Here is a 23810-nt window from a genome sequence, read left to right on the forward strand (position 1 = left end):
ACTTTACACAAATACAGTTCATTAACATAAACTTCCTGGTCAAAAAGTTAAATTTAATACCTTTATAATTCCAATGATTGCTGGTGAAATTAGACTATAACATTACGTTAGCATAAAAACAATACATTGAACAAAGTGTAAGTACCCAATAAAAGTTCCAGTCATTGAAGGGAAAAAGCAAACATCATTGAAGCAACACGAGGAAGGATTGAAAGTGAATGGTACAACATACACACCAGTAAAGCACTCATTAGCCTAAGTGTGTTGCAGAGAGGAGAAAATACACCTAAAACCAAGAAACATAAGTAAAATTTGGTATGAGATTTTTCTGACAGCCCTCTCATTATATTTAATGTTAGTCAGAACCTTGCTAAAATCGTGGTTCCATTTTTGAGGTACACAACAATAAAAAAACATCTTTTGTGGAGATTTCAGAAGACAGCCACACAAACAATGGAAGACTGGAAAAGACACGAAGAGAAGATGAAGAAGTGAATCCATTTCATCTGAATATGATCAACAGTGTTTCTAAACGTGCTCTAGACCGGTTGTTAAAGAATCCTGAGTCTATCCCAGCATTATGCAAAGGCAAGATTCAGGAGCTAGTATGCAGGCAGCGACAGACAGGCGGTTGGCGGTGAGCATTCTGCGTTCTCTGCTTCAGATCAAGTTTAAATCATTTTGGCACCTGGCCCAAAAACAGGTTCAGGGCCTCAGATGAAAATTAATCCTGCCCCACATTCAGACAAAGGTTGAATCTAAAATCTCAAAGACATAGCAGAACCAACAACGCAACATCTCGAAGTTTCATCTAAGACAACTGTCAGATGTGAGCTTTAGGTTTCTCACCGCTTAGATTTATGCAGTCTACCACTGGTGACAAGCTTCTGCACCACTAGAATAAGAAATCTCAAGCCAAGTGTTTAACCACTCTCTCTCAGCATCTTCACGATAGGAACATGCCCACTCGTTAACACCAGTTGTTGGGGAGATTGCGGGAGTTCATCTATAAGAATGCTCACTCTCCCAGTGTACAATCCCAAAATTTACTGTGGTCTGGAATCTGGCTTCCGCACTCCCCTGACTCCCCACCTCTTTCACACACCACCCCCAGACGCCCCTTCTACTCTTATCCCTGCTCGGTCTACTCCAGTCACAGTGGCCTTATACTGTTCTCCACTCAAGCCCATCCCCACCTTGCTCTTGCTTTTGCTCCCCATCCTTCAAAATTCCCTCCAATCTTCCCTCTGCTTTCTCCCTTACTTCATCTAGGTCTCTGTTTAATATGACTTCCTCAGAGATGTCTTCTTTGTTACATGATCTGGAATACCACCAAACACATACTCTTCTATTGCTCTTAATCTTTCCCAAATTATTTTTTTCATAGTCTTATTGCTCACCAAAATTTTATGTTAATTTGTTTCTATTTCTTTTGTCTTCTACATACAGAGCAACAGTTTGTCAAAGCTGCTCCTCTTGCTTATTCCTAGTTTAGTATCTGGCATGTAGTAGGTGTTCAAAATACATTTGCTAAATAAATGAATGAATAAAAGGGGGAGTTTCAAAATTTAAATAGATTATTAGAATCCTAAAGCTTTCAAGTTTGTCTGACCCACCTCATTATCTCTGATATTATTGGAAATGTTACACACTGAACCAAGCATCAGCCTGGCCTAATATACTTTTTTTTAAAAAAGATTTATTTATTTATTTGAGAGAGAGAGAAAGAGAACGAGCATGAGTGGGGGTAGGGGCAGAGGGACAGAGAATCTCCACCTGACTCCCCACTTAGTACAGAGCCCCAGGCTGTATTAGATCCGTGAGATCATGACCTGAGCTTAAACCAAGAGTCTGATGCTCAACCGACTGAGCCACCCAGGTGCCCCCAGTGTTACTTTTAAGTAAATTAATAGTCACATTTCATTTCAAAACATCATCATTTTTGAAAAGTCTGTAGGACTGAAAATATTATCCAAAGGCCCACTGATTTCAGTATCTATACACAAATTTTAATGTAACTAAACAACCTGGACAGTCCCTTAGAGCTCACTTTAATTCCAGCTTATAACCACATCCTTAGCTATGTTTATGACATCACATTAATAAAAGAGTCACAAAAGTTGGTTATATATGAGACTTTAAATCCAGTATCAATCAGTTGTGTGGAAGCCTGCGAAATTAAATTTAAAATGTTTCATATAATATACGCTACAAGTAAAGTAATTTCTTGTACATATTGGAACACTTTCTTTTTTTTATTTTTTTTATTTTTTATTGTTATGTTAATCACCATATATTACATCATTTGTTTTGGTGTAGTGTTCCATGATTCATTGTTTGTTCATAACACCCAGTGCTCCATGCAGAATGTGCCCTCTTTAATACCCATCACCAGGCTAACCCATCCCCCTACCCTCCTCCCCTCTAGAAACCTCAGTTTGTTGGAACACTTTCTAAGAGTGAAAATGAGGCATTATTAATTCCTACGTTGGGAAAAACAAGAGTAAACCAGGGCTTCTATTTTGATGTGTGGCTAGCTATAAACATGAATTATGGAACCAGAATCTCAATGAAGACAATCAATTAAAATATTTCTATATCTACAGAAACTCTGAAAAGCCTCATTTCTTTGTGAAGTCATCCTTGAAGAATAGTGGAAATGCAGGAAGAAATACAATTTTAATCACCGTTAAGAAACTATGCATTCAATGGCTTTCAATCAAACTACCTCAGTGCCTCTAAAGTTTTATCTAATCAGCAAAGGACAGGCTGAGTTTCAAAAAAATACTAGGCATGTTGAAGCTAAAGGTAATACACCTCATCTGTAGACATTTTCTTGCATTATTACAGAATGGGAGAAAATCGGAGGGCAGGTTCTTGTCACATGCTTTTAAGTTATTGTGTTTGTTTTATTATTATTATTATTACTCTGCTTTACACTGTGCACCAAGTAAAACTATGAAAAAGCTGAAATCTCTCTTTAGGCTCTTCCGACCTACTTTGCAGGGTCCTTCTCGCCTTCTGCCAACTCAGCCATAATTCAGACCCCTTGCCTCCCGCCGGTCTTCTACCACCTAGAATCTGCTAACACTCTTCTGCATGCTGCCCAGTTATCTCACCATTTTATGTTCCAGGTTATTAAAGTTTGTCGGACCCTTAACTCAAATCCTTAGTTCAGTCCCTCTGCCTCTAGCAAGAGCAGATGTCTATGTTCTATCCTCACCTCTGTACCATGTTCTCCAGATGCCCCGGCGGAAGTTGCCCACATTGTCTTTTCTAACTCTAACACGGAGAACTGAATTGAGTATTATTTTCTTCATGAAGCTTTGATACTCAAGAAAAAGAAATCAATAATGACCATCTCATTGGTCCGCCTGAGTCCAAAACCCTACTTCGTAATAGTCTCAAGATTCCAAGTTTGTGAATCCTCTCATTCTAAATATCCGACTGAAAACACTAGTTCATGATGATCTCAACACTATACATCTGTGTGGTGCTCGCAGACTTTTTGAACACTTTCACTTACATTTTCTCATTTGACCCTCAAAGGCTAGGAAGCTCTCAGGGTCATTACTATTATCTTCATTTGTACATAGGAGGAAAATTGACTGCTTGGAACCCTGTTCTTTACTCTCAGTGCTAGTAAACTAATCCTGACGATGCATTATCCATCTTGGGTAAAATGTTTGCATTTTAACAAGGGCCTTTTAAAGCAATGTTTTTAATCAAATGTTTTCCTATTAGCTCCGTTCTAAGCTTATTGAGAACACTTGGAGATGATTATAAATTAGCTAAAATGTATTCAGTATTAGCTATGTACCAGGCACTGGATTAAATATTTACATGGATTATCTCATTTAATCCGTGCAACTCCATGCTATTATTATGTCATTAAATTTAGGAAGTTTAATATGAGGCAAAGCAGAATTTGAACCCCACAATCTGACTCCAAAACCCAGACTCTAAGTAGGACTCTCACTGTCTCTTAAAACACAACATAGGGGTGACACTTCTCTCTGAATTTTATACTCTAAAACAAAAGTATGACATAGCACTTTTACAATTTAAAAATCAGTTTCCAGATTAAAAGTCAGTTTCTCACACATTTATCGAAGCATGAAGTCAGTCAGATCTATAACCTGACCCTGACAATACCATTTACAAGCTGTGTTGCATTGGGCACATCCCCTTGTGTCCTCATTGTACAATTAAGAAAATGCCAGCCACCTTACAAGATGGTGTCAGGGTTGGGAATAATATAGCTATATGCCCATATTAACTGTTATTATAAATAGTATCGAGATATATTATTATTATTAGTGACAACACTGTGAACTCAGATTATATCTCTATTTTACAGCAGAAAATAACTGAGCATCAGAGAGATTCAATGAGTTGTCTTAAGTTATACAACATGTAAGCGTTGGAGCAAGATTCACAGTCTGGTGTGCTGGTATTAAGAACATTATTCTTCTTTATTGCACCTTTAAGTGTGGACCTAAATCATAACTGTGTCCTATGATTGTCTTATTCTGTTTCCACTGCACACTAGTATCTCAATTGAAACAGAACCCATTTTTAACGGCTCACTGAGATTAGTTTCATGACTTAGTAGAAGTAGATGAATGATGATGTGTACATCATTATACATGATAAAAAAAAAAACTTTCCAAGTTCTTATTTAACTTTTATAAGTTCTGTTCACATTATTATCTTTACAAAACCATTATTTGGTAGTCAATAAATCCATTCCTATAAAGACTGGATGCAAAATATCTTTTGTCTAAAAGTATATAAATTTGTCTCAAATGGGTTTGAATCACTAAGATATAAGCCCAGACAAGGGAGGTGTCTTTGTTTTTTTTCACTGATGGATCCCAAGCTCCTACAACTGTGTCTAACATAAAGTCAATGCTCATTTAATATTTGTTACATGAGTAAGACTTGTATCTTAATTTAGTAAATGTAAACTAGCTTATGGCTTTTCAGAATGACACAAACCTGTTTCTATTCAATCTTCACTTAAAATCACTATAGCAGGCAAGTGATAGTACCAATTTTACCCAACCTAGGATAAGTTGCACCCTTCTAGATACAAATAGCTTGATCAGTGAAGGAAGAAGACCTCAGAAGTACCACACATTTCTTCCACTATACTTACTTACCTTGTTGGATGATGAAATCATCAGATTGAATGCCATTGTAGTTTCCACATAAACCACACGATTTCCCTTTATGTTCTTGAGACAGTTTGAGGTAAATTCCAGATATTCCATCCCAAGCCAATGAAAAACCAAAGGTTGTTTTCACCAAAATATAGTCAGCTAGTTTTTCGATGAAAACCTGCCCAATAGTCTGAGGCAATGTTAAACTTGAAAAATAAAACAAAGGTAATTTAAGAATTATGATGAAGAATTCATTACAGATGATCAATTTCTTTCTTGGTGACTGAGAATTAAATAAAAGATCATTATTATTCAAAATTATTGAATAAACTCTGCAGCTAGATTTCCCAAGCAAACATCTTAGAGGAAACCTCAACATTTTGGAAAAATTTAATATTGAAATAAAAAGACAAGCAATAATGGTACCTGTTTCCCCCATTGGTAAAGATCTTCTACATATAATTGGATGCTTCTTTCAACCAACAAAAAATACATTTCTGCTAAATATCAGCGATTTTATAAATCTGGAAAATAACCTTGTCTATTTAGAATAATAAGAGCTTAAATGTATTTATTTTTATCTAGAGAGTACAAGATAATCTAAAAATGCTGGTCAACAATTTCGAAGTAAGGAGAAACAATGGTGAAAATATGTAAACACACTGAATTCTGATTTTGTTTAATTTTGTTTTAAACTTGGCTATAAGGAAATAGGAGCTTCTATCCCCAAAATGTCACCTTAGTAGAAGTCATTGTTTTCCAAAAGAAAAATGTCTGGGCATGATTAATTAGAATTTACATTTTTAATGCTGCAAAGTACATTACTAGGAATATTAAATACTTTGTCTTACAGTATTACATAGGGGTTATGTTCATACTTTTTAAATTGGATAAAATTAAGCCTATTTAAACAAGAGTCACACTGAATATTTAAACTCCTGACCCAATGTCTAGCCTTTCCACTTTTCACAAACATGGACACATAGAAAGGAAGTGGGGAAAATGAGAGAACTGAAGAAAACTAAACAACTGGACATTTTAAAAGCCCACAGTAAGTCACCTAAAATACTTTTGAAAAATCACCGGTGTCCTTCCATCCATGAAAATTACAGAAAAGAGCAGGTGCTAGTAATTAAGAAGACACAAAGAAAAAATCATTTTTACTAAAATAGCCATGATAAATGAAACTTATAAACTATAATATGAGTGAGGAGGGAGGTTAGTTGGTACATTCATACATTTCTCTCAAAAACTTCAAATTAGTGAGTTCCTTTCCAGAAAGAGCATGCTCCAAGGAACAAAAACTATAAAATCAAACATACTCATTAACAAAGTGATAGTCCCCAAAGAAATAATTCAAAATATCTGCAACCACTTGTACAGAGCTGGTTGCAGATCATTTTTATGGAGAATTAGTTAAAAGAATAGGAAGATAACTAAGCTTCACACTAGAAGATAAATATGACCCTAGTTAACTACTACCATAATCTATTCTTATTAAAAATTATAAGCATAGGAAATTCCTATTACATTCACAGTAAAAGTCAATATGAGTAATATCGTTTAAATTTGCAAGTTTATAAAAGCTATACTTGAAAAAAAGTAAATCATGTTTTATAAAGATATTTCTTAGCTACAGGATGTTAAGCGTATGTAGATACAGTTGTTCTGCTGTGGATATTTTTTGGTTTCGTCATTTGTCATTTGATTCTTTCATAGCAAATTTGATGAAACATATAATTTTTGAAAATAAAAGGTGCCTAACTATGATTATCCAGCTGTGTATAACATAAAAAGATGCCAGTATAGATGGGGGATAATAGTAAACATTAGATCATCTCCCATAAATTTAAGAAAAACTCCACACAACCTAGTCAGGAAACATTCACAATGCAAACTAAAATGAATGTACAAATTAATGCTGAAAATTATTCATGGGTTCATATGTACCAAAACCCTTCATTTCACAGGTGAAAGAACCAAAGTCCAGAGAGGCAAGGTGCAATTTGTAGAGCCTTGAACATTTGATTTGATTTGATTTTGGTAAATACTTCTCTAACACCTGCTTTGAGTTAGGCCCTAGGCCAGGTGCTGCATTATTATAAACAAATTAGCTGAATAATAAGAAAACCATCCTCTTTCCATCATACAAATCATACCTAAATGGAATCTATCATACAAATGGAAATCCTCAAAGAAATATTTTCTCTGAGATTTAACAAAGAATCCGCATTCCTAAGAATCTACTTGAATGGCATTTTTGTTTTATAAAACATAATAATTTTTAAGGAGCCCGTTATGTTACCCCAAATCCCATATAAGGTGTTCTAAATTACTACTTAAATTCAGCTCCAAGAAATACATATGCAATTGTATTATCTTCCCATTCAAAAGGCTCAGCTTTCTTTTCTAAGAAAATGAGAAGTACAGAACCCAAATGATCAAGAAAATAAGCATGAGAGAGGTGAGGGATTGCTTGGGGTCCACTGACTGTGACAAAGCCTAGGTCAGTGCCTGGCTCCCTGGTGCTTCATCCAAAACCTTTATGCTATCGCCTTCTGCCCCTTGAGGAATCTAAACTGAGAAAAAAGTACATAGGTTGGTAAGGCCATTCTGCTGGAAAGAATCCCCAGGGTTTAAATAAATTCTAAATGATAGAATTTTTCCATCCCATATTTTACTTTTTCTGGCATAACTCAGCCAAGAAATATTTAAAATTGAGTAATTCTATAATTATTTAGATTAGAAGATGGATTATTCCACAGTATTCCTACTTTACATATATAAAACCCTTCTTCAAACTAATAAACATCCCCTTCCCCGAAAGTCTCAGGTCTTATTCTTGGTAGCTAGGAAGGCAAAACTGGGCCTCTCTCTGATCTATTCAAGAAGTCCAGTTTTTTATTGGCTCTGAGTCTTTGTCAGAACACTAATGGAAAGTCTCAGGTGACACCCAAACCTCATTCATACACATTTGGAAAAGACTTCCAAAGGTTTAGTTTTATTTTTAAGTTACTGTGAAGGAAGGAAGGAAGGAAGGAAGGAAGGAAGGAAGGAAGGAAGGAGAAAAGATTTAAGAAAGAGGGCAAGTATAATTGAAGAATGGAACTATGAAAATTTCTCCTGAATCTCTGTTAGAAAAAGACATGATAATCTCATCTGTACCTGTGCAAACCTAAGTGTACCCTGCACAAACATTAGGGAGGTTAAACTGTTTAGATTCTGGTCACCTGACTGGCCTCAGAGCTTGCTGAAGCTTTAATGTCTGTATGATATAACTTTAAGGTTATTGTTTGAAAGAAATCCTCTCTTCCTATTACCCATAATTCAATTCCAAGCATGAGATGTTTGGAAATTCTATCAATCCATGGTGTTATTTTCATTATATCATTGATCATATCTTACCTGATTCCATCCTTTTTTATTTCATGCCCATGAATTCGAATTTCCTCTTGGTCTGAAAAGAACAAGCTGATTGACCGGTAACAGGAATACACTGAATCACGGCACTTAGGGCTATTATGAACCTTGAAGGGGGGGGGAGGGAAACAGAAAGCATAGGAACCAACAACAGATATGTAGGCCTTCACTTGATTTACCAAAGTCACAATGCCTATCTACAGTTCTACAGCACTATTAGATCTATGACACTTTATAAAATAACAACTACATTTAGGATTTTCAAGAGAAAAAAAAGATTTAACAGAGAAATTGGACAACAAAATTAACTTTATAAAGTATAAATTAATTCAGCATATTTTTTAAATGAGCTGAACCTTTACATGTTGAGTGTCAACATTCTTTTTTTTCTTTCAAGATTTTATTTAAATTCAAGTTAGTTCACATATAGTGTATTATTATTCGTTTCGGGGTAGAATTTAGTGATTCATCAGTTGCATACAATACCCAGTGTTCATGACTTCAAGTGCCCTCCTTAATGTCCATCGCCCAATTACTCCATCCCTCCACCCACCTCCCCTCCAGTAACCCTGTTTGTTCCCTATGGTTAAGAGTCTCTTATGGTTTGCCTCCCTTTCTGTCTTTATCTTATCTTATTTTTCTTTCCCTTCCCATATGTTCATCTGTTTTGTCTCTTAAATTCCACATATGAGTGAAATCATTTGTCTTTTTCTGACTGACTTATTATTCTAAAGATACATGGTATGTACTGGAAAAAAATCAGTTCTGACAGGAAGACAGTAGAGCACCACAAAGAAACACATTTGTAGTTTTCATGTCCATGTCATGTTAGAGACTCATGAAATGGAGCTCTACACAATGCAATACTTAAAGGTTGCAAAAGGGACTAATAACCTCTCTAAAAATAAAATTGCTCTAAAAATAAAATAATACTTTAGGGAAGACAAAGATTACTTCTCAAAACTTGATGGGAGAATTAGTTTACTGGAAAGAAAGAAAGAGAGGAAGGAAGAAAGGAAAGAAGGAAGAAAGGAAGGAAGGGAGGAAGGAAGAGAGAAAGAAAGAGAGAAAAAGAAAGAAAGAAAGAAAGAAAGAAAGAAAGAAAGAAAGAAAGAAAGAAAGAAAGAAAGAAAAAGAAAGAAAGAACGAACAAAGAAAACAAGAAGAGAAGGAAGGAGAAGAATGTTAGATTCTCTTACTCTATTCCAAAATTAATATCAAAGATTCAAAAAGTAAAGAAAGTATAAATATCTGACCATATTGAGAAGAAATTTATGGAGCTAGAGAGTTTGAAGAAAAAAAATTAGTGATTGGAATATAGAAAATGTCGTAAACAAAAAATGGGATAATTGTTAACTCTATACAAATGCACAAAGAAGAGAAATAAAATCATAATAAACTATTGGGCTCAGCTCTAAATAATATTTATATGAATTCATATATATATATACAATATGTAAATGACAATAATAAACCACACATCATTTAACCTAAGATGGTGATACAACCCTGTAAAAAGGAGGGAAGGAAAGAGTGTGTGTGTGTGTGTGTGTGTGTGTGTGTGTGTGTGTGTGTGTGTGTGTGTGTGTGTGTGTTAGGGGCAGGAAAGGTGATATAAGAAAGATGATTCCATCTTCCAAAGCAGGAAATGATTAAGGCTTAACTTTGAAAGATAAAGAAATAATAGCATATTTTGGCATGTAATATAAAAGCCAGAAGAAACAGCTTAAAGAGCTGAAGTAATTGCTTTTGGGGAACCAGACTGTAGCTAGGCTTGGGAATGAAGGCAAGCAGGGGCTACATTTTTGCTTCAGATGCCTTAGATGAATTTTTTAAACTATGTACATGTATTATTTTTATAAAAGTAAAATTAAATTTAAAAAGAAAAAGAAAATGATCGGGCATATAAAAAGGATATATGCATAAAGACGTTGATCAATGTGTCTATTAAAATACTGAAAATATTTTTAAACTATGTACATGTATTATTTTTATAAAAGTAAAATTAAATTTAAAAAGAAAAAGAAAATGATCGGGCATATAAAAAGGATATATGCATAAAGACGTTGATCAATGTGTCTATTAAAATACTGAAAATATTTTTTAAAATCTAAATTTCTAAAACAGGGCGTAAGTAAATAATCTGAATATCCCATAACCTGGAACAAATACAGCTAACAAGATTTTGGTTTTTCAAGAATATTTGTCATGGAAGAAAGTTCTTGACATAATTACCAAGTGAAAATCTAAGATAGAAAATTATACACAGTATGATTTCAAGATTATAAATGTGTTTAAAATTCAGAGGGGAAAAAAAGAGTAGAAGGAAAATATGTGAAGCCATTAGCAGTGGTAACTCCTTTTTTTTAATTTTTATTTAAATTCTAGTTAGATAACATATGTGGTAATATTGGTTTCAGGAGTAGAATTTAGTGATTCATCACTTTCATACCACACCCAGTGCTCGCCATGACAAGTGCCCACCTTCATAGCCATCACCCATCTAGCCCATCCCCCATCCCCCTCCATCAACCCTCAGTTTGTTCTCTAACCTTAAGAGTCTATTATGGTTTGCTTCCCTCTCTCTTTTTTTCCCTTCCCATATGTTCATCTGTCTGTTTCTCAAATTCCACATATGAGTGAAATCATGTGGTATTTGTCTTTGACTTACTTTGCTTAGCATTATACTCTCTAGCTCTACCCATGTCATTGCAAATGGCAAGATTTCATTCTTTTTGATGACTGAGTAATATTCTGGAAAATTAAGGGTTTTCCAGTATGGAGGGTCCTCAAAAAGTTAAAAATAGAACTACCCTATGACCCAGCAATTGCACTACTAGGTATTTACCCAAAGGATAAAAACATACAGATTTGAAGGGACACATGCACCCTGATGTTTATAGCAGCATTATCAACAATAGCCAAAGGACGGAGAGAGCCCAAAGGTCCATCGACTGCAGTCAGTATCACAGTAGTTCTAACACTATTTTTATAGACTTCTCCGAAATTTTCAAATTTTCTACAAGAAAAGTGAACTACTTCTATAATCAGGGGAAAGATGACATTTAAAGCAAATGGATTTGTTGCCTAGAAAGAAAATTCCACCAGCCAAAACAGAGCCAAGTAGAAATAAAATTAGCTCTGGGAGCACAGTTCAGCATTGTGTGCTATTATCAAAGGATAGATTATCTAGTTGACACTTTATTTTTCAGAAGGGTGAGGCCCTGGACAAGAACATTTCAATGAGGGAGTCAGAAGGTGTTTGAGTGATAAACCCAGTGAGAGAGTGGTGGAGTAACAGACAATAAGGCACTGAAAACAGGAGACCTGTGAATACTGAAGATGCATGCCACTAACTTCCCCATCTAAAGAGACAGAGGATTTTTTTATCCTTATGCTCCACAAGTTAACTTTCAATAGACCTCATTTCCTTTCTGGGTCACAAGACTTTTGATGCTCTTAAAAAGCTTCAAGGCCTACTTTTTAAGATTTGCACCACCTAGGAGAAGAGAATTTAGGCAACTCCAATTTAAGTTAGAAGGGAAAAAGAAAACAGAGGTTCAAACAAATGATGCCTATGGAGAGTTATAGCTTTTGAAAAGGATAGCACAGCCGTTTCCTGACTCTGCTTGGAGATAGCTGGAAAGTCAGGGGAAGAGAGTGAGACAGGGAAAGAGGTCCCTGACTTTTTTTATTTCAAGTAGAGCCACTCTGCAGCTTGCATTCTGAGCTGTCTCTTAGGAATTCTTCCAAATCAAGAATTCAGTTAAACACTAACCCTCTGAGCTCAAATATATAGTATGAACCGACCTAGTAAGTAGCTGCCTGTCTCTATGTCCTCGGGCCTTGCTTCTGTGATCCGTTTCCTGAATGCCAGCCTCTGATTCACACTAAGGGGTGCCTTCAAAAAAAATTAATCCAGGGGTACATCACAATGGTAGCGTCAGGAAGGAAATGTGTATGCGCAATTTGGTTAGCACCCAAATCCACTCCCTCTTCAAAATGTTCAAATAAAATCTGAAGAATGGGGATATCAACTGGAGTTGATATTATGACATCCGTGATATAGACATTCTGCATTGTCTGTAATTCTCTCCCAGTCCAAAGCTCCATCTCAATAGAATAGACTCAATTTAGCTACGAATTGGGTCCATCCCATTAAGAACCAATCCTTCTTCCCTAGTCAGAGCCTCAAGTATTCGTGCTATGATTATTATGTATTTTCCATCATTTATCCAGTCCTTTAAAAATACAGACTTTGCCAGGAAAAAAAAATCTTTACGTTAATTATGCCCTAGGATCACCTACCCATACAGTGTAGTGAGGCTCCAAATTACCACAGTCTTTTGCAAAAATGTAAGAACAGTTTCCTGGGAAATAATAGTAAATGCCATCAAAAGTTTCAAAGTGGTACTGTCCCCATGTTTTGCAAATCCCATCTCTGCCATGGCCCATGTTTGGCACTGAAAAGAAATAGGATAAGATTTAGTAGAATCAAAGAAGTAATGCCCTGTTTCTGGCAAAGTAGGTGATTCTCATTTTCATTAAAATAAATATTTTCTTCTTTAATCGTCAATATCACAGAAAGAAATAACTAAATAAAATTATGAGCTGCTCTCAAAACTATTAAACTCTCCTAAAGGAAAACATGGTCTCCAAGTTGTTTTGAAGAAAGGTTTTATGTTAGATACTTCCTTAAATTTTGCTTCCAAAGGAAGACTGGAAGAAGAGAATAGTAAGGAAAATGATACAGTAAAAGAAGGTAATAGTGATAAAACAAACACAATGGCTCAGAAAAGAAAGAAATGTTACCACTGAGCGCCCTAAAAATTTGCATAAGCAGCACTAGAGTGTTCCAGACTCAGCAATTCTTTCAAAAATATCTTAAGAGTGTCCACAGAGAAAAATAACCACTGGCAAAAGAAAGATCATGTTTATGTCTGAGAGCTCGGGATGGAGAGCATTAGTCATCCGAAGTATGCTGGAATTTAGGAATTCATAGCGTTAAACTGGCCAAATTTCAAGCAATAGTCATCTTAAATCGTACAACTTCATCTCCTATTGTCTTCATGACTACCTCCCTTCTTCCTTTTGCGGATAACCCTCTATTCTATTTTGATTTTCTAGACCCTTCCCTTTAGAATAATATGGAAATCAATGACCTTTACTGAACACGCAATGTAAAACATTTTAATGAATGCTACAGGGAGCACAGAGATAAGGCACAAACATTGTCTTTTCTTTGTAATTTTACCTAAATTTTTTAGCCTTGACCAACGTTGCCCTTTTCAGGAAAAAACAGAGTGACTCTTTAGTCGATCTTCTCTGACAGTGAGCCCTACCGCCATTGCAGATTTTCACAGAATCTTGTATTTTCCTTTATAGCATGTGGTACAAGTATAACTAATGTATATCCCTTGTGCATTGGTCCCTTCCTCTAGACTGTAACCTCCCAGAGGGCAGAAATATGTCCATATTATTCACTATTGTATCCCCAGTGCCAGGCCTGGGATTTAGTAGATATTCCATAAATACTTATTAAACAAATTAATATTTATCCTTATTGATGTAGGAGCCTATCCTAGGCACTGTGGATAAAAATATTTTTAAAGGGACCTCTGCCTTTTAAGAGCTCTCAAAACTGTTTCTATTTTATGTACAGAATGTCTAATTAATTCAAAGTCAAAAAGAATGAGTGGCTCCAAATAGCAAATCTAATTTATAAAACAAAAACAGAAATGAATAAGAACTTGGGTTTAATGGTCTGATGTTGTCCATCCAGGAAGTGGAAAAAACCACTTGAGGGAGTAGTGGAGATCAGTGAGAAGGGAAAGTGGACTTGTACATTTTCTTTTACATTGTTTCTAAATTATAGGAATGAATTACAGACACTGGAGTTAATACACAATATGATTACCCCAACTCCCAGGGCATGAACACTGATATAGCCAATTACAGCTTAAAGTTCTCCTTGACTTATAATTTCTCTCAAGTATCCCTGAAACTTACCAATCTGGCACCGTGTCCCAAGTGCCTGAAATATTTGACAGTCACATGTACCGGTCTTAGAACAGAAAGCTCCGTTAAGGCATTCATGAGGACAAGAACCTGAAGGACAAAAAAGATAAGTTATCTTCTGGTGGGCATCAGTTCTTGTAAACATAACATGTCAAGATTTAGCTTGGACTAACCACAACCATTATTAATTCAAACAGAACCCTGGGCTTCTTGCCTTGATGAGCTAAAGAATTAAGCTCGTCAAGTCTCTATCTAGTTCATTTCATTATGTGTGCTGTGAAACAAGAAAGACAGGCTTTCACATCTCAAACTACCCTGAGAGCAAAGGTTAGCTTCCTTCAAGCAATTGAAAGGTCAAGTTCCCATGTAAGGAATCCCTGTCCCAGATGATGAGAACCAGAAATGCACAAGCTGCAGAAGATTCCGTTGATGGAGTTTGGCCCCAGCTGCACGTCCAAAGGGTTCCATCTCCAGGAAGGAGCATTGTATTAAAGAATAGTGTCCATCATTAGCTCGAGGAATCAGGCAAAGTATAAAAAAACCCAAAAGGAAACTCTCATTTTTGAAGAGAAGAATTAAACATTTCACTCAAAGTATGTGTGTTAATTAATCTTCAGGCTCAGTTACAAATAATACACTCTTTCTGACCCATACTTAATTTTAATGGGGTCTAAACCAAAGTCATGGCTGGCCATCACCAAAAATATTCTTTTTTGTGGAAAGAAACATTGTCCCAAAAGATTCTGTTGAAAAGAGAAAGCAAGAAACTATGAGCTCCTGAGTGAGTTTTGAAAATGCAAATGAATCACAGTGAAAATTTTTCCTCTAATAAGGAGAGAGGACAAGGAGCACTTGGCAAATTTCAAGCAGGAAGAATTTAAGTAACACATCAAGAGAATAAGAGCACATCTCTGGGTCACCATAAAGTAGTATCTCTCTGGAATATGCTAAGGTCCTGGGAGGTAGTTAACTAAGTGCAATGATTTAACCACAATTCTGCCCAAGTCGAGAATCAGAAAACCCTATTGTCCTTCTACCTTTAAGATCCATTGAGCTAAAATACCTCTCTACATTTAAAGACCTACAGCTCCCTAAGTACATCTTAACTGAGGAAAAATGAGCTGTTTCAATTATGATTATCAATACAGGTAAAAACTTACATTTTTCACAAATTTAAACGCAGTTTTTTCCCCTTTAAATCTTATCTTAGATCACAATCTTACATTTTTATAATAAATAAATATCTAATAAATAAATAAATATCTAAACACCTAAACAAACACATGTATCTCCTTCAAAAATTTATTTATAGCCCTGTTTATTCTCCTGAAAACAAGTTATCAAGCCAAAACTAGCCAAGAATTGCTGTTATTTTAAGTAAAATGAAAAATCTGAATTAAAGTTTAAACTCTCATCAGCATTCTGCTTAATGAACATGGGAAATGGGTAAGCAAAAATAAGGATGCCGAGGAATCAAGGAGCCAGTTAATGACTCAGAAAAAAACTTGTCTGATACCCAGTGAGAGTTCTTCCTGATCACGTAATCATCAGCCTAGTCTAATTGTTTAACCCTGCTTATTTCCAAACGTAATTCAAATTTCTACATGAAGTGAACTTAACTATTACTATTATTACCACCCTGGCTCAGTTTCCTCCTTGCATTAAATGGCAATAGTTAATTCAATATATCCCTCAAAGGGGACTTTGAAGAAAGCCAATACAAAAGCGAAGGTGTGACACCGACCTTTTATTTTGCTCTCACCCCAGTTAATAGCTTCATGGAAGAAATATCTTGGAGACGTTGCTTCCAACTTTGAAAGACAAAAATAAGAATTCAAGACAGTTAAATTACTTAATTCAAGCCCCACATGCACATCAGGAAGTCTGGGAAATTGTTACAGATACAGAAATTATAAAGTGCTGACTCTATTTCATTCGCTTCTGGAGACAATCTCAATGTGGCTCCCAGAGGAGCCCTTTGTGGTTAGAGGACTTGACCTCCAGGTTTGGTTTTGCCTCTTACCCGACTTTGACGAGTCTTTATCCTCTCTGAGCTCATTCTTCTCCTGCCTTTCTGTCCTCCTTGAAGAAGAACGTGGGTGGGGTCTAATCTTTGCATTACCTGACTGCTTTGCCTCCCGAAGAAGCTCTACTCTGGTATTTCCAAGCGCAGATGGGTCTGGAGAAAATGCATGGGGTGGATGGACCAACAGTCAGGGACGTCCACACTGCCTATGGAGGCATCTATGAGGATACCATCCACAGAAGCTTCTGCTGCTGCAGTGTGAGTGTGTCCCCTTCAGTCTCCAAAGGACTGACACTTTGAAGTTCATAGAACATTCAAATATATCTTTTTATAGACTCCCCACTTCTTCAGGGTAATGGTTAAGAGTATGAATTGTGGAATCGGACAGACCTGGATAAGAGTCCTGATTCTTCCAGTCCATACTCTTAGGCAAGTTTCCTAACCTCTTAAACAATAACAACAACAAAATTTCCTAACCTCTTAGTGCCTTCTTTCTCTTGTCTGTAAAATGGGAATGATGGTATCTACTTAATCGTGCAGTTATGAAAATAAATTAAAATGATGTATGTAAAAATTCCAGCATAGTGCCTCACACATGAAGAATTAGCAATAAAGAGATTTATATTAATCTAAGCAACCCCAATAAACCTCAAGATTTCTGGAGGTCAATATAGCTTAGTAGCAAATAATTGTGGATTACTAAACCTAATCGATTAAGGATTTTGATTCAAACTCATTGACTATTTAGGGTATGGTCTGAAGCAATGTCCTTTCAAATAGCATTTCTATGTTCACCAGAAGAACACACACTCCCAAAATCTGCCACATAATTGTCAAATTGAGTACCAGGTGTTGTTAGAAAAACTGGAAAGGGTGAAGGACAAGAAGAAAGGGGCGATAGGGAATGTGACTTCAGGTACAAAGTCCTACCTCAATGGATCCTGGTCTCCTTCCCACAGAGTTTTATTTTGGCATTTCCCAATGAAGTACTTTTTCTTTTAATAGCCAAAGTTGCCCCATGTCAAAGAAGAGCACTCCCACACTCCCTCTCAACTTCAACACTCCTTTCTAAACTCCTTGCTCAACACTATGCCTCCAGGTTCACTGTTTCCTGTTCTCATTCCTCCCAGGTTTCATCCGCACTGCTCGATCTCCCCTTTCTGCCTCTGCCACCGTCTTCAAATTAAGTTAAACTCACAACAGTCTCTGACTTTGATTCCCCCAAAACAGCAAATCTTATCCTGTCTGTAGCCATCTTGTTTCCAACTGCCTACCTCTAGCACAGCCACCAATATTCCTGGGCACCAAAATCTGACTTCAGCTCCAGCAAATTATCTGTGATGCTCACTAAAATTGTATAGAGGCTTCAACTCTGCTTCATACAGGCTTATAACCTTGAACAAATTATTTAACCTGCATAACCTAAGTTTCCCAATCTATAAAACGGAATAAAAGTAGAATTGTATTCAGTGAAATGGGGTAAGTGAAGCCCCAAGAGTAGAGCCAGGCACAAGGGTTGTAAATATGTTACCTATTTTTATTATTGGGCAAAAACTGAATACATCAGACAAGAATAGACCAAGGCTAGAATATATCAATTTTTTTGGCTCCATATCCTCTCACCCAACTCAGGCTACACCTCCACGGAAATGACAAGTGCTCAACACACCAGCCTTCTGGCCACAGAAGCATCCTAGTTGCCTCAGCATCCTAATGACCACATGTTCTGTGCATCATTCAACATTTCACCAATGCTAAGACAAGACCCACACATAGCTTTTACTTTTTTAACCAACCTGAACTCAGAATGGCATCTTACATTTATAATTGGGAGCACTTTTATTTTTGAGTCCTATAAATAATGGCAAATAATTGATGGCATCTTAGATTCCATGAACAAGTTACACAGAAATGACTTCTTTTCCGGCCTACCCTCGCGAAGCATTAAGTATCTAGACAATAAGCACCGCTATTCATTTTATGTCTCTAGCATGGTCTCTTGAATGTCACCAACAAATACCAACTGAACTGAATTTAGGCATTCAAATAGGAATGATCTGCCTGCCAAGCCTGTTTAGAACCATGACTATAAAAGATTCTGTTGAATCTCCCTCTACATTCTCTCAGCCCACCTGCATCTGGGTTTCTGTGCACATCAAGACCCTTCAACTTCACGCACTGGCTTCTTTCTGTCTCTGCCTCAGTGCAGAATCCAAGCAGGAGAGACCACAGAAAATGCCTTCATGGGGATAGAAGGCCCCCCAGAGGCCACCCTCAGCCAATGAGAGACGGGAATCAGTAGATAAGTACCCCAACTTCCCCCCATCCCTTGGAGAAACAATTCTACAACTCATTCTACACGGCTCCTCAGGGGGACCCCACCAAGCCTAAGCCCCAGAAGCCCCTCCTTAACATACTCTATAAGATTCACTCCCCTCCTGATATCACTTTTCTCTCTTCCCCCCTTGTGCACTTCCCCCACATAAATTGGCTGCACCTAAGTCTGTCTCAGCACCTGCTTTCAGGAGACAAATTTTGAAATGTAACACAAATGCAAAAGAATTCCAGGCAGCGGGTGCATACATTCACAACCGATAAAAGATGCCAGCCAATTCTTCCTCCTTGCTGCTAACGTCTCCACAGGACAGTGAGGAGCACAGAGAACCATCTTTGGATGAGAAATCATTGTGGCACACAAATACACCACTGACAGGAGTCCGTGTCTCCCCTTTCCTGGCTCATTGTTCATCTCATTGCCAACATATTTCTGAATCCTTACTTGCACGGATAATCTACCCATCAATGCTCCGTCTTCCTAGAGCAGAAGTTGTGAGTCAGTGGACAAGAATTACCTTACAACAGATGAAATTCCAATCCTAAAGAGTGCAACGCATGATTATGACCTCACTGTCCTTCTTTTTCAGCGTTTCTTCTTCTTCTTTTTTTTAATGGGTTACTTCTTTTTTTTTTAAGATTTTTATTTGTTTATTGAGAGAGATAATGATAGAGAGCATGAGAGGCAGGAGAGACAGAGGGAGAAGCAGACTCCCCGCTGAGAAGGGAGCCCGATGTGGGACTCGATTCCGGGACTCCAGGATCATGACCTGAGCCAAAGGCAGTCGCTTAAACAACTGAGCCACCCAGGTGCCCTCAGCATTTCTTCTTTTTAAAACCTGTTCAGATGTTACATAATGTTGATGCATGTTCTCTCGCTGCAGGACATAGAAGAGCAGGTATAGGTGGCTGCTCTTCATTCTCTCTAAAAGGGAAGTCAGGACAAGGTAAGTGTGTTCCTTATTTACTAACCAAAGGTAACTCCTCTGGGGTAAATTAGACAAACTCTAGAAATATCTAAATGGACAACAGTATAACCCCGTCCAGAGGTCACTTTATATGACAACTTTGGGGTGTATTTCACAGATTTTTGACACTGGTGGGTTCATCAAAATGCAGTTTTTTCAAAATTGGATTTTCTACTGAGTCATGCTGATGTCTTTTTGTGGTTAACATGGTCAACTGACAAACATAGTTAAATTTCTCAGAGAAAAGCCATTTTAACCACTTCACATGATACATAAGTACTTAAGTACACAAAACACTCTTTTTAAGGAAAAAAAGAAGTGTTTCCATTCCAATCTTTTGTCCATTTAAGTACCAAAAAAAAAAGATTTCTATTTTGAATAAGAATAAATTAGTTCTGTCCTCTAAATTGTCAAATCCATCTTCAGTTCTCTTTAACACCAAAAAATATAAAAATTCAGGCATTTACCAGAAAATACTAGAAGAATTGATTGCAATTCAGGATTTGACAAAGGCCTCCTTGAATACATAAGCCGTTTGCTTTATAAATACCCAAATCACATTACTTTCCCATACATGCCTTTAAGTTAGGATGCTCTATTTTCCCAGCTATCTTTTACAGAGAAATATTTTTTTAACCCACCTCTTTGGACATTCCAATCAGAGTTTAAAGATATTGCAATTATCTTATCCAACATCCCTTATATAAGGGGACCTGAGCAAAAGGGCCTTCTCAGATTCAGGGCTACACGTCTCTCCAAAAATAAAGGTTACCTCTCCAGAAGTGTCTGTCATTGAGATTTGTCAGACACTATCGAAGCTGTCTATCAGAACACCAGGTCACCTCTAATGTCCTTTTCCAACACGTATACCTTTCTCTGCCCCTGCTTACTTGTGTTTGTTCGACTGTCATTGCTCTGATCGTGCACTTCATTTTTAAACCAATTAAAAATTTCTGGCAAGTAGATGAGATTATATCTCCCACACGTGCTGTGAGCCTATCGGTAGGTAACTGAGGTGAACAGCAAAAAACCACTTGAGCGAACAAGTCAATGTGAACTAAGCATGAATTTGAGGGTTACAGAAAAGCAGTAGAGAAGTTACTCTGCCTCTTCTCTGTCCTGTCTTGTTTTTAGCATTTTATTCCCCTTCACAAAGGTCTCATTGTTGAAGTGACAGCAGAGTCCCAAAGCAGAGTGGATTATTTCTCTGCCTGTCTCCATCGGACGCATAACCTACCTGTGCTGCTAAAAGAGCTCTTTTCTGTCGATTTTCATTAAACCCGTTTCTGGAAGAAAACAAAAAGAACTTGTATAGTCAAAGGCCCCTAGGCAACCTGAACAAGCCTTTCCCAGGAGAGAGCTGATGTTTTCCTCCTGATTTCCATCACTTTATCAAAGAGGTCTTTCTTGGTTTAACATTTAAAAGGTCCCCCTCCCCTCTTGGAGGGGTTAGATTTGGGTGGTGGTGCTGTCTCATTTTACAAAATTCAGGAGTGTCCCGGGGTTCTCTCCAATCTCTGATGTGAACTGAATTTTCGGAAGGAATTTCAAGATAGAGAAATAAACAAAATCATGTAATATTGTGGCACTGACACACACGATATTTTCTCCATATGACTTCATAAAACTGGTCAGGTAATATTCACCAAGAGCGCATTCACTTTTTCCAAACATAATATTTCTCTCCCTTTCCGTGTCATAAAGCACAGATTAATGTTACTGTGAATAAGGACATCAAATTGTGATCTCTCAAAATCAAATGATGAATAGAATTCCTCTTTTCATTAAGCAGATCGGTTTAGTACGAAAATGATTTTCATTAGTTAGTGCTAGAACAATTTTATTGTTTTTATCACTAAATATTTCTTTACTCCATGTTAAGATATAGCACATCTATAATCAATGATGTATGTTAATAATAACAGCAGAAAAGGGGAAATTACCCAACATAACCTCTTTATAAACCACTGGAGTGAAAGTAATATTTCTTTAGTATCTATAGTCATTGGACACCACTAAGAACTCATAATTAAAATGAAAAGAAAGAACTTTCTTCATAAAGAAGGAAATGAACGGCTGATATTTTTAATTTGTAGAACTGTTTTTAAAGAACCCATCTCATGCCCTTACTTTATAAAATATCTAATTTATTTTTTTCAAAAGCAGATACATTTATCCTCTGAGCTATGCTCATTCCCACTAGCCTTATGTTTTAGAGGACAGAAAGAATGAGAAATACTCACTTTGATACTTTCGTCAAGATGGATGATGCACAAATATATCCTGCCAGAGATAAATATACACAGATAAGAATGGGAAAAAAATTATCCAAATATCTTGGTCCCATGTTCTGGTTATTAAACAGATCATTTTAACCTAAATTCTAAAACTTAGACTGAGTTTTGCTGTGAGTTAGTTTGCGTTTTCTAGTGGATTTTGAGCAGCCAATTCCCTGTGAGACATTAGTGGGACTGTTAATCTGGATAGAAGGAACAGTGTACCTAGATTCATAGAGACATAATACAGTGGAAGGATTAGAGTCAGAGATCCGAGTTTTAGTCTTTGTCCTGCCACTTAGCAAATGCCAAGCTTAAGCAAGCTAGCAAACACATCAAAAAAAAATGATGGTATTGGACAAATGCATCTTGAAAGTCCCCTCCAGCTCTCAATACTCTATGACATTTTCTCCTTGGAATTTCAATCACTACAAGGACTGGAAGATAGGGTCCATGACCTCGCTAGTCTTACATTTCAGTAATTTCTCCCACTTCCCCTACAAGCTCCAAAATATACAGCTCTTTTCAGGGATTAAATTTTACCAAGTAAATGTAAATAAATGCTTTCCTCATGAGAATATTTTATAAACATTAACTTAGAAATAGAATTGCCATAAAAATAATTGAAAATAATTCGTGGCCCTAAATGATAAAGTCCTTCTTACAAACAACTTTTTACCATTCTTTGGGTTGACGGCATGAAGAAAGTTTAAGTACTCAATTTCTCTTAATTTATTATAAAATTCAAATGTTTAAGTTATACAGAAAAATATTTTAAATCATCTTTTAGAAAAGAAAAAAATAGAATCAGAATTTCTTCCAGTATAGTTGCCTATCATGATAAAAGCCTAATTTTAATATTTGAAGAAAAGACTCAAAAAATTAAAACCAAAGTCCCAAATTATCTACATTACTAAGAATTTTCAAAAAGGTGGTCCGGGTGTCGTTTAGTATATATCCATTCTAATGACTCCAAAGTGCTGTTCCTATCAGTTGCAGGAGAGACTAAAGCACAATAAAATAAGGTAAAAATTTCATATAAGTTCTTACCTTGTAATGAAAACAGTATATGAAGCAAGAATAGTCTCCGAGGTATCATTAAATTGAGTTTCCTCACAATGTTCATTTCAGTGGAGCCTTTCTCCCTGAAATGCAACCAAATTGTTGGTCTTTACTATTATGGCATCTTAGAACTCTGCGTATGTGTAGAGTGCTCAAATTCTTATAAATATAACTTTGTAATAAGGTAATTCAAAAAGAAATTCCAGTCTTTCTAACTACCTACAGCATCTGAAGCTTTAGAGCTTGCCAGCAAGCCTTTGGCTGAGTGTCTCATTAGTGATGCGTGGCCGCTGCTTACCTAAGCCCGTATTAGTTACACCCTACCCCACTCCCGCACATCACACACCTTTTTAGGCTATATTAGCCCTTTACAACTTCTAGAGACAGCAGCACCAAAAATACAAAAAGCCTGTTGTTATCTCCTGATGTCTCAGAAGATAACCAGTATTCCTAATTGTTGGTCTATTATCTGTGTTTTATTTTAAAATAATTACCTGTCCTTTGAAAAAAAGGTGAAATAAAATCCTATCAATCATTTTTC

General features: G+C 36.5%; 1 protein-coding gene across 2 annotated transcripts in view; it reads right to left on the reverse strand.

The window, feature by feature from the left end:
* The window catches only part of OTOGL (otogelin like), a 129561-nt gene extending 106246 nt beyond the window's left edge, over positions 1-23315 (reverse strand). For both annotated transcript variants that reach the window (XM_035721850.1, XM_035721849.1), the window contains exons 1-8: positions 23258-23315; positions 22175-22214; positions 21169-21217; positions 16348-16414; positions 14595-14693; positions 12894-13048; positions 8571-8692; positions 5166-5371 (exon numbers count right to left, since the gene is read on the reverse strand). In XM_035721850.1, the coding sequence (XP_035577743.1) occupies positions 5166-5371; positions 8571-8692; positions 12894-13048; positions 14595-14693; positions 16348-16414; positions 21169-21217; positions 22175-22214; positions 23258-23306 (787 nt within the window). In that variant the 5' untranslated portion in view covers positions 23307-23315. The remainder of the gene's footprint in view (positions 1-5165; positions 5372-8570; positions 8693-12893; positions 13049-14594; positions 14694-16347; positions 16415-21168; positions 21218-22174; positions 22215-23257) is intronic.
* Positions 23316-23810: the final 495 nt, after the last annotated feature.

The sequence above is a fragment of the Zalophus californianus genome, chromosome 9, assembly GCF_009762305.2.
Source record: "Zalophus californianus isolate mZalCal1 chromosome 9, mZalCal1.pri.v2, whole genome shotgun sequence".
Lineage (NCBI taxonomy): Eukaryota > Metazoa > Chordata > Mammalia > Carnivora > Otariidae > Zalophus > Zalophus californianus.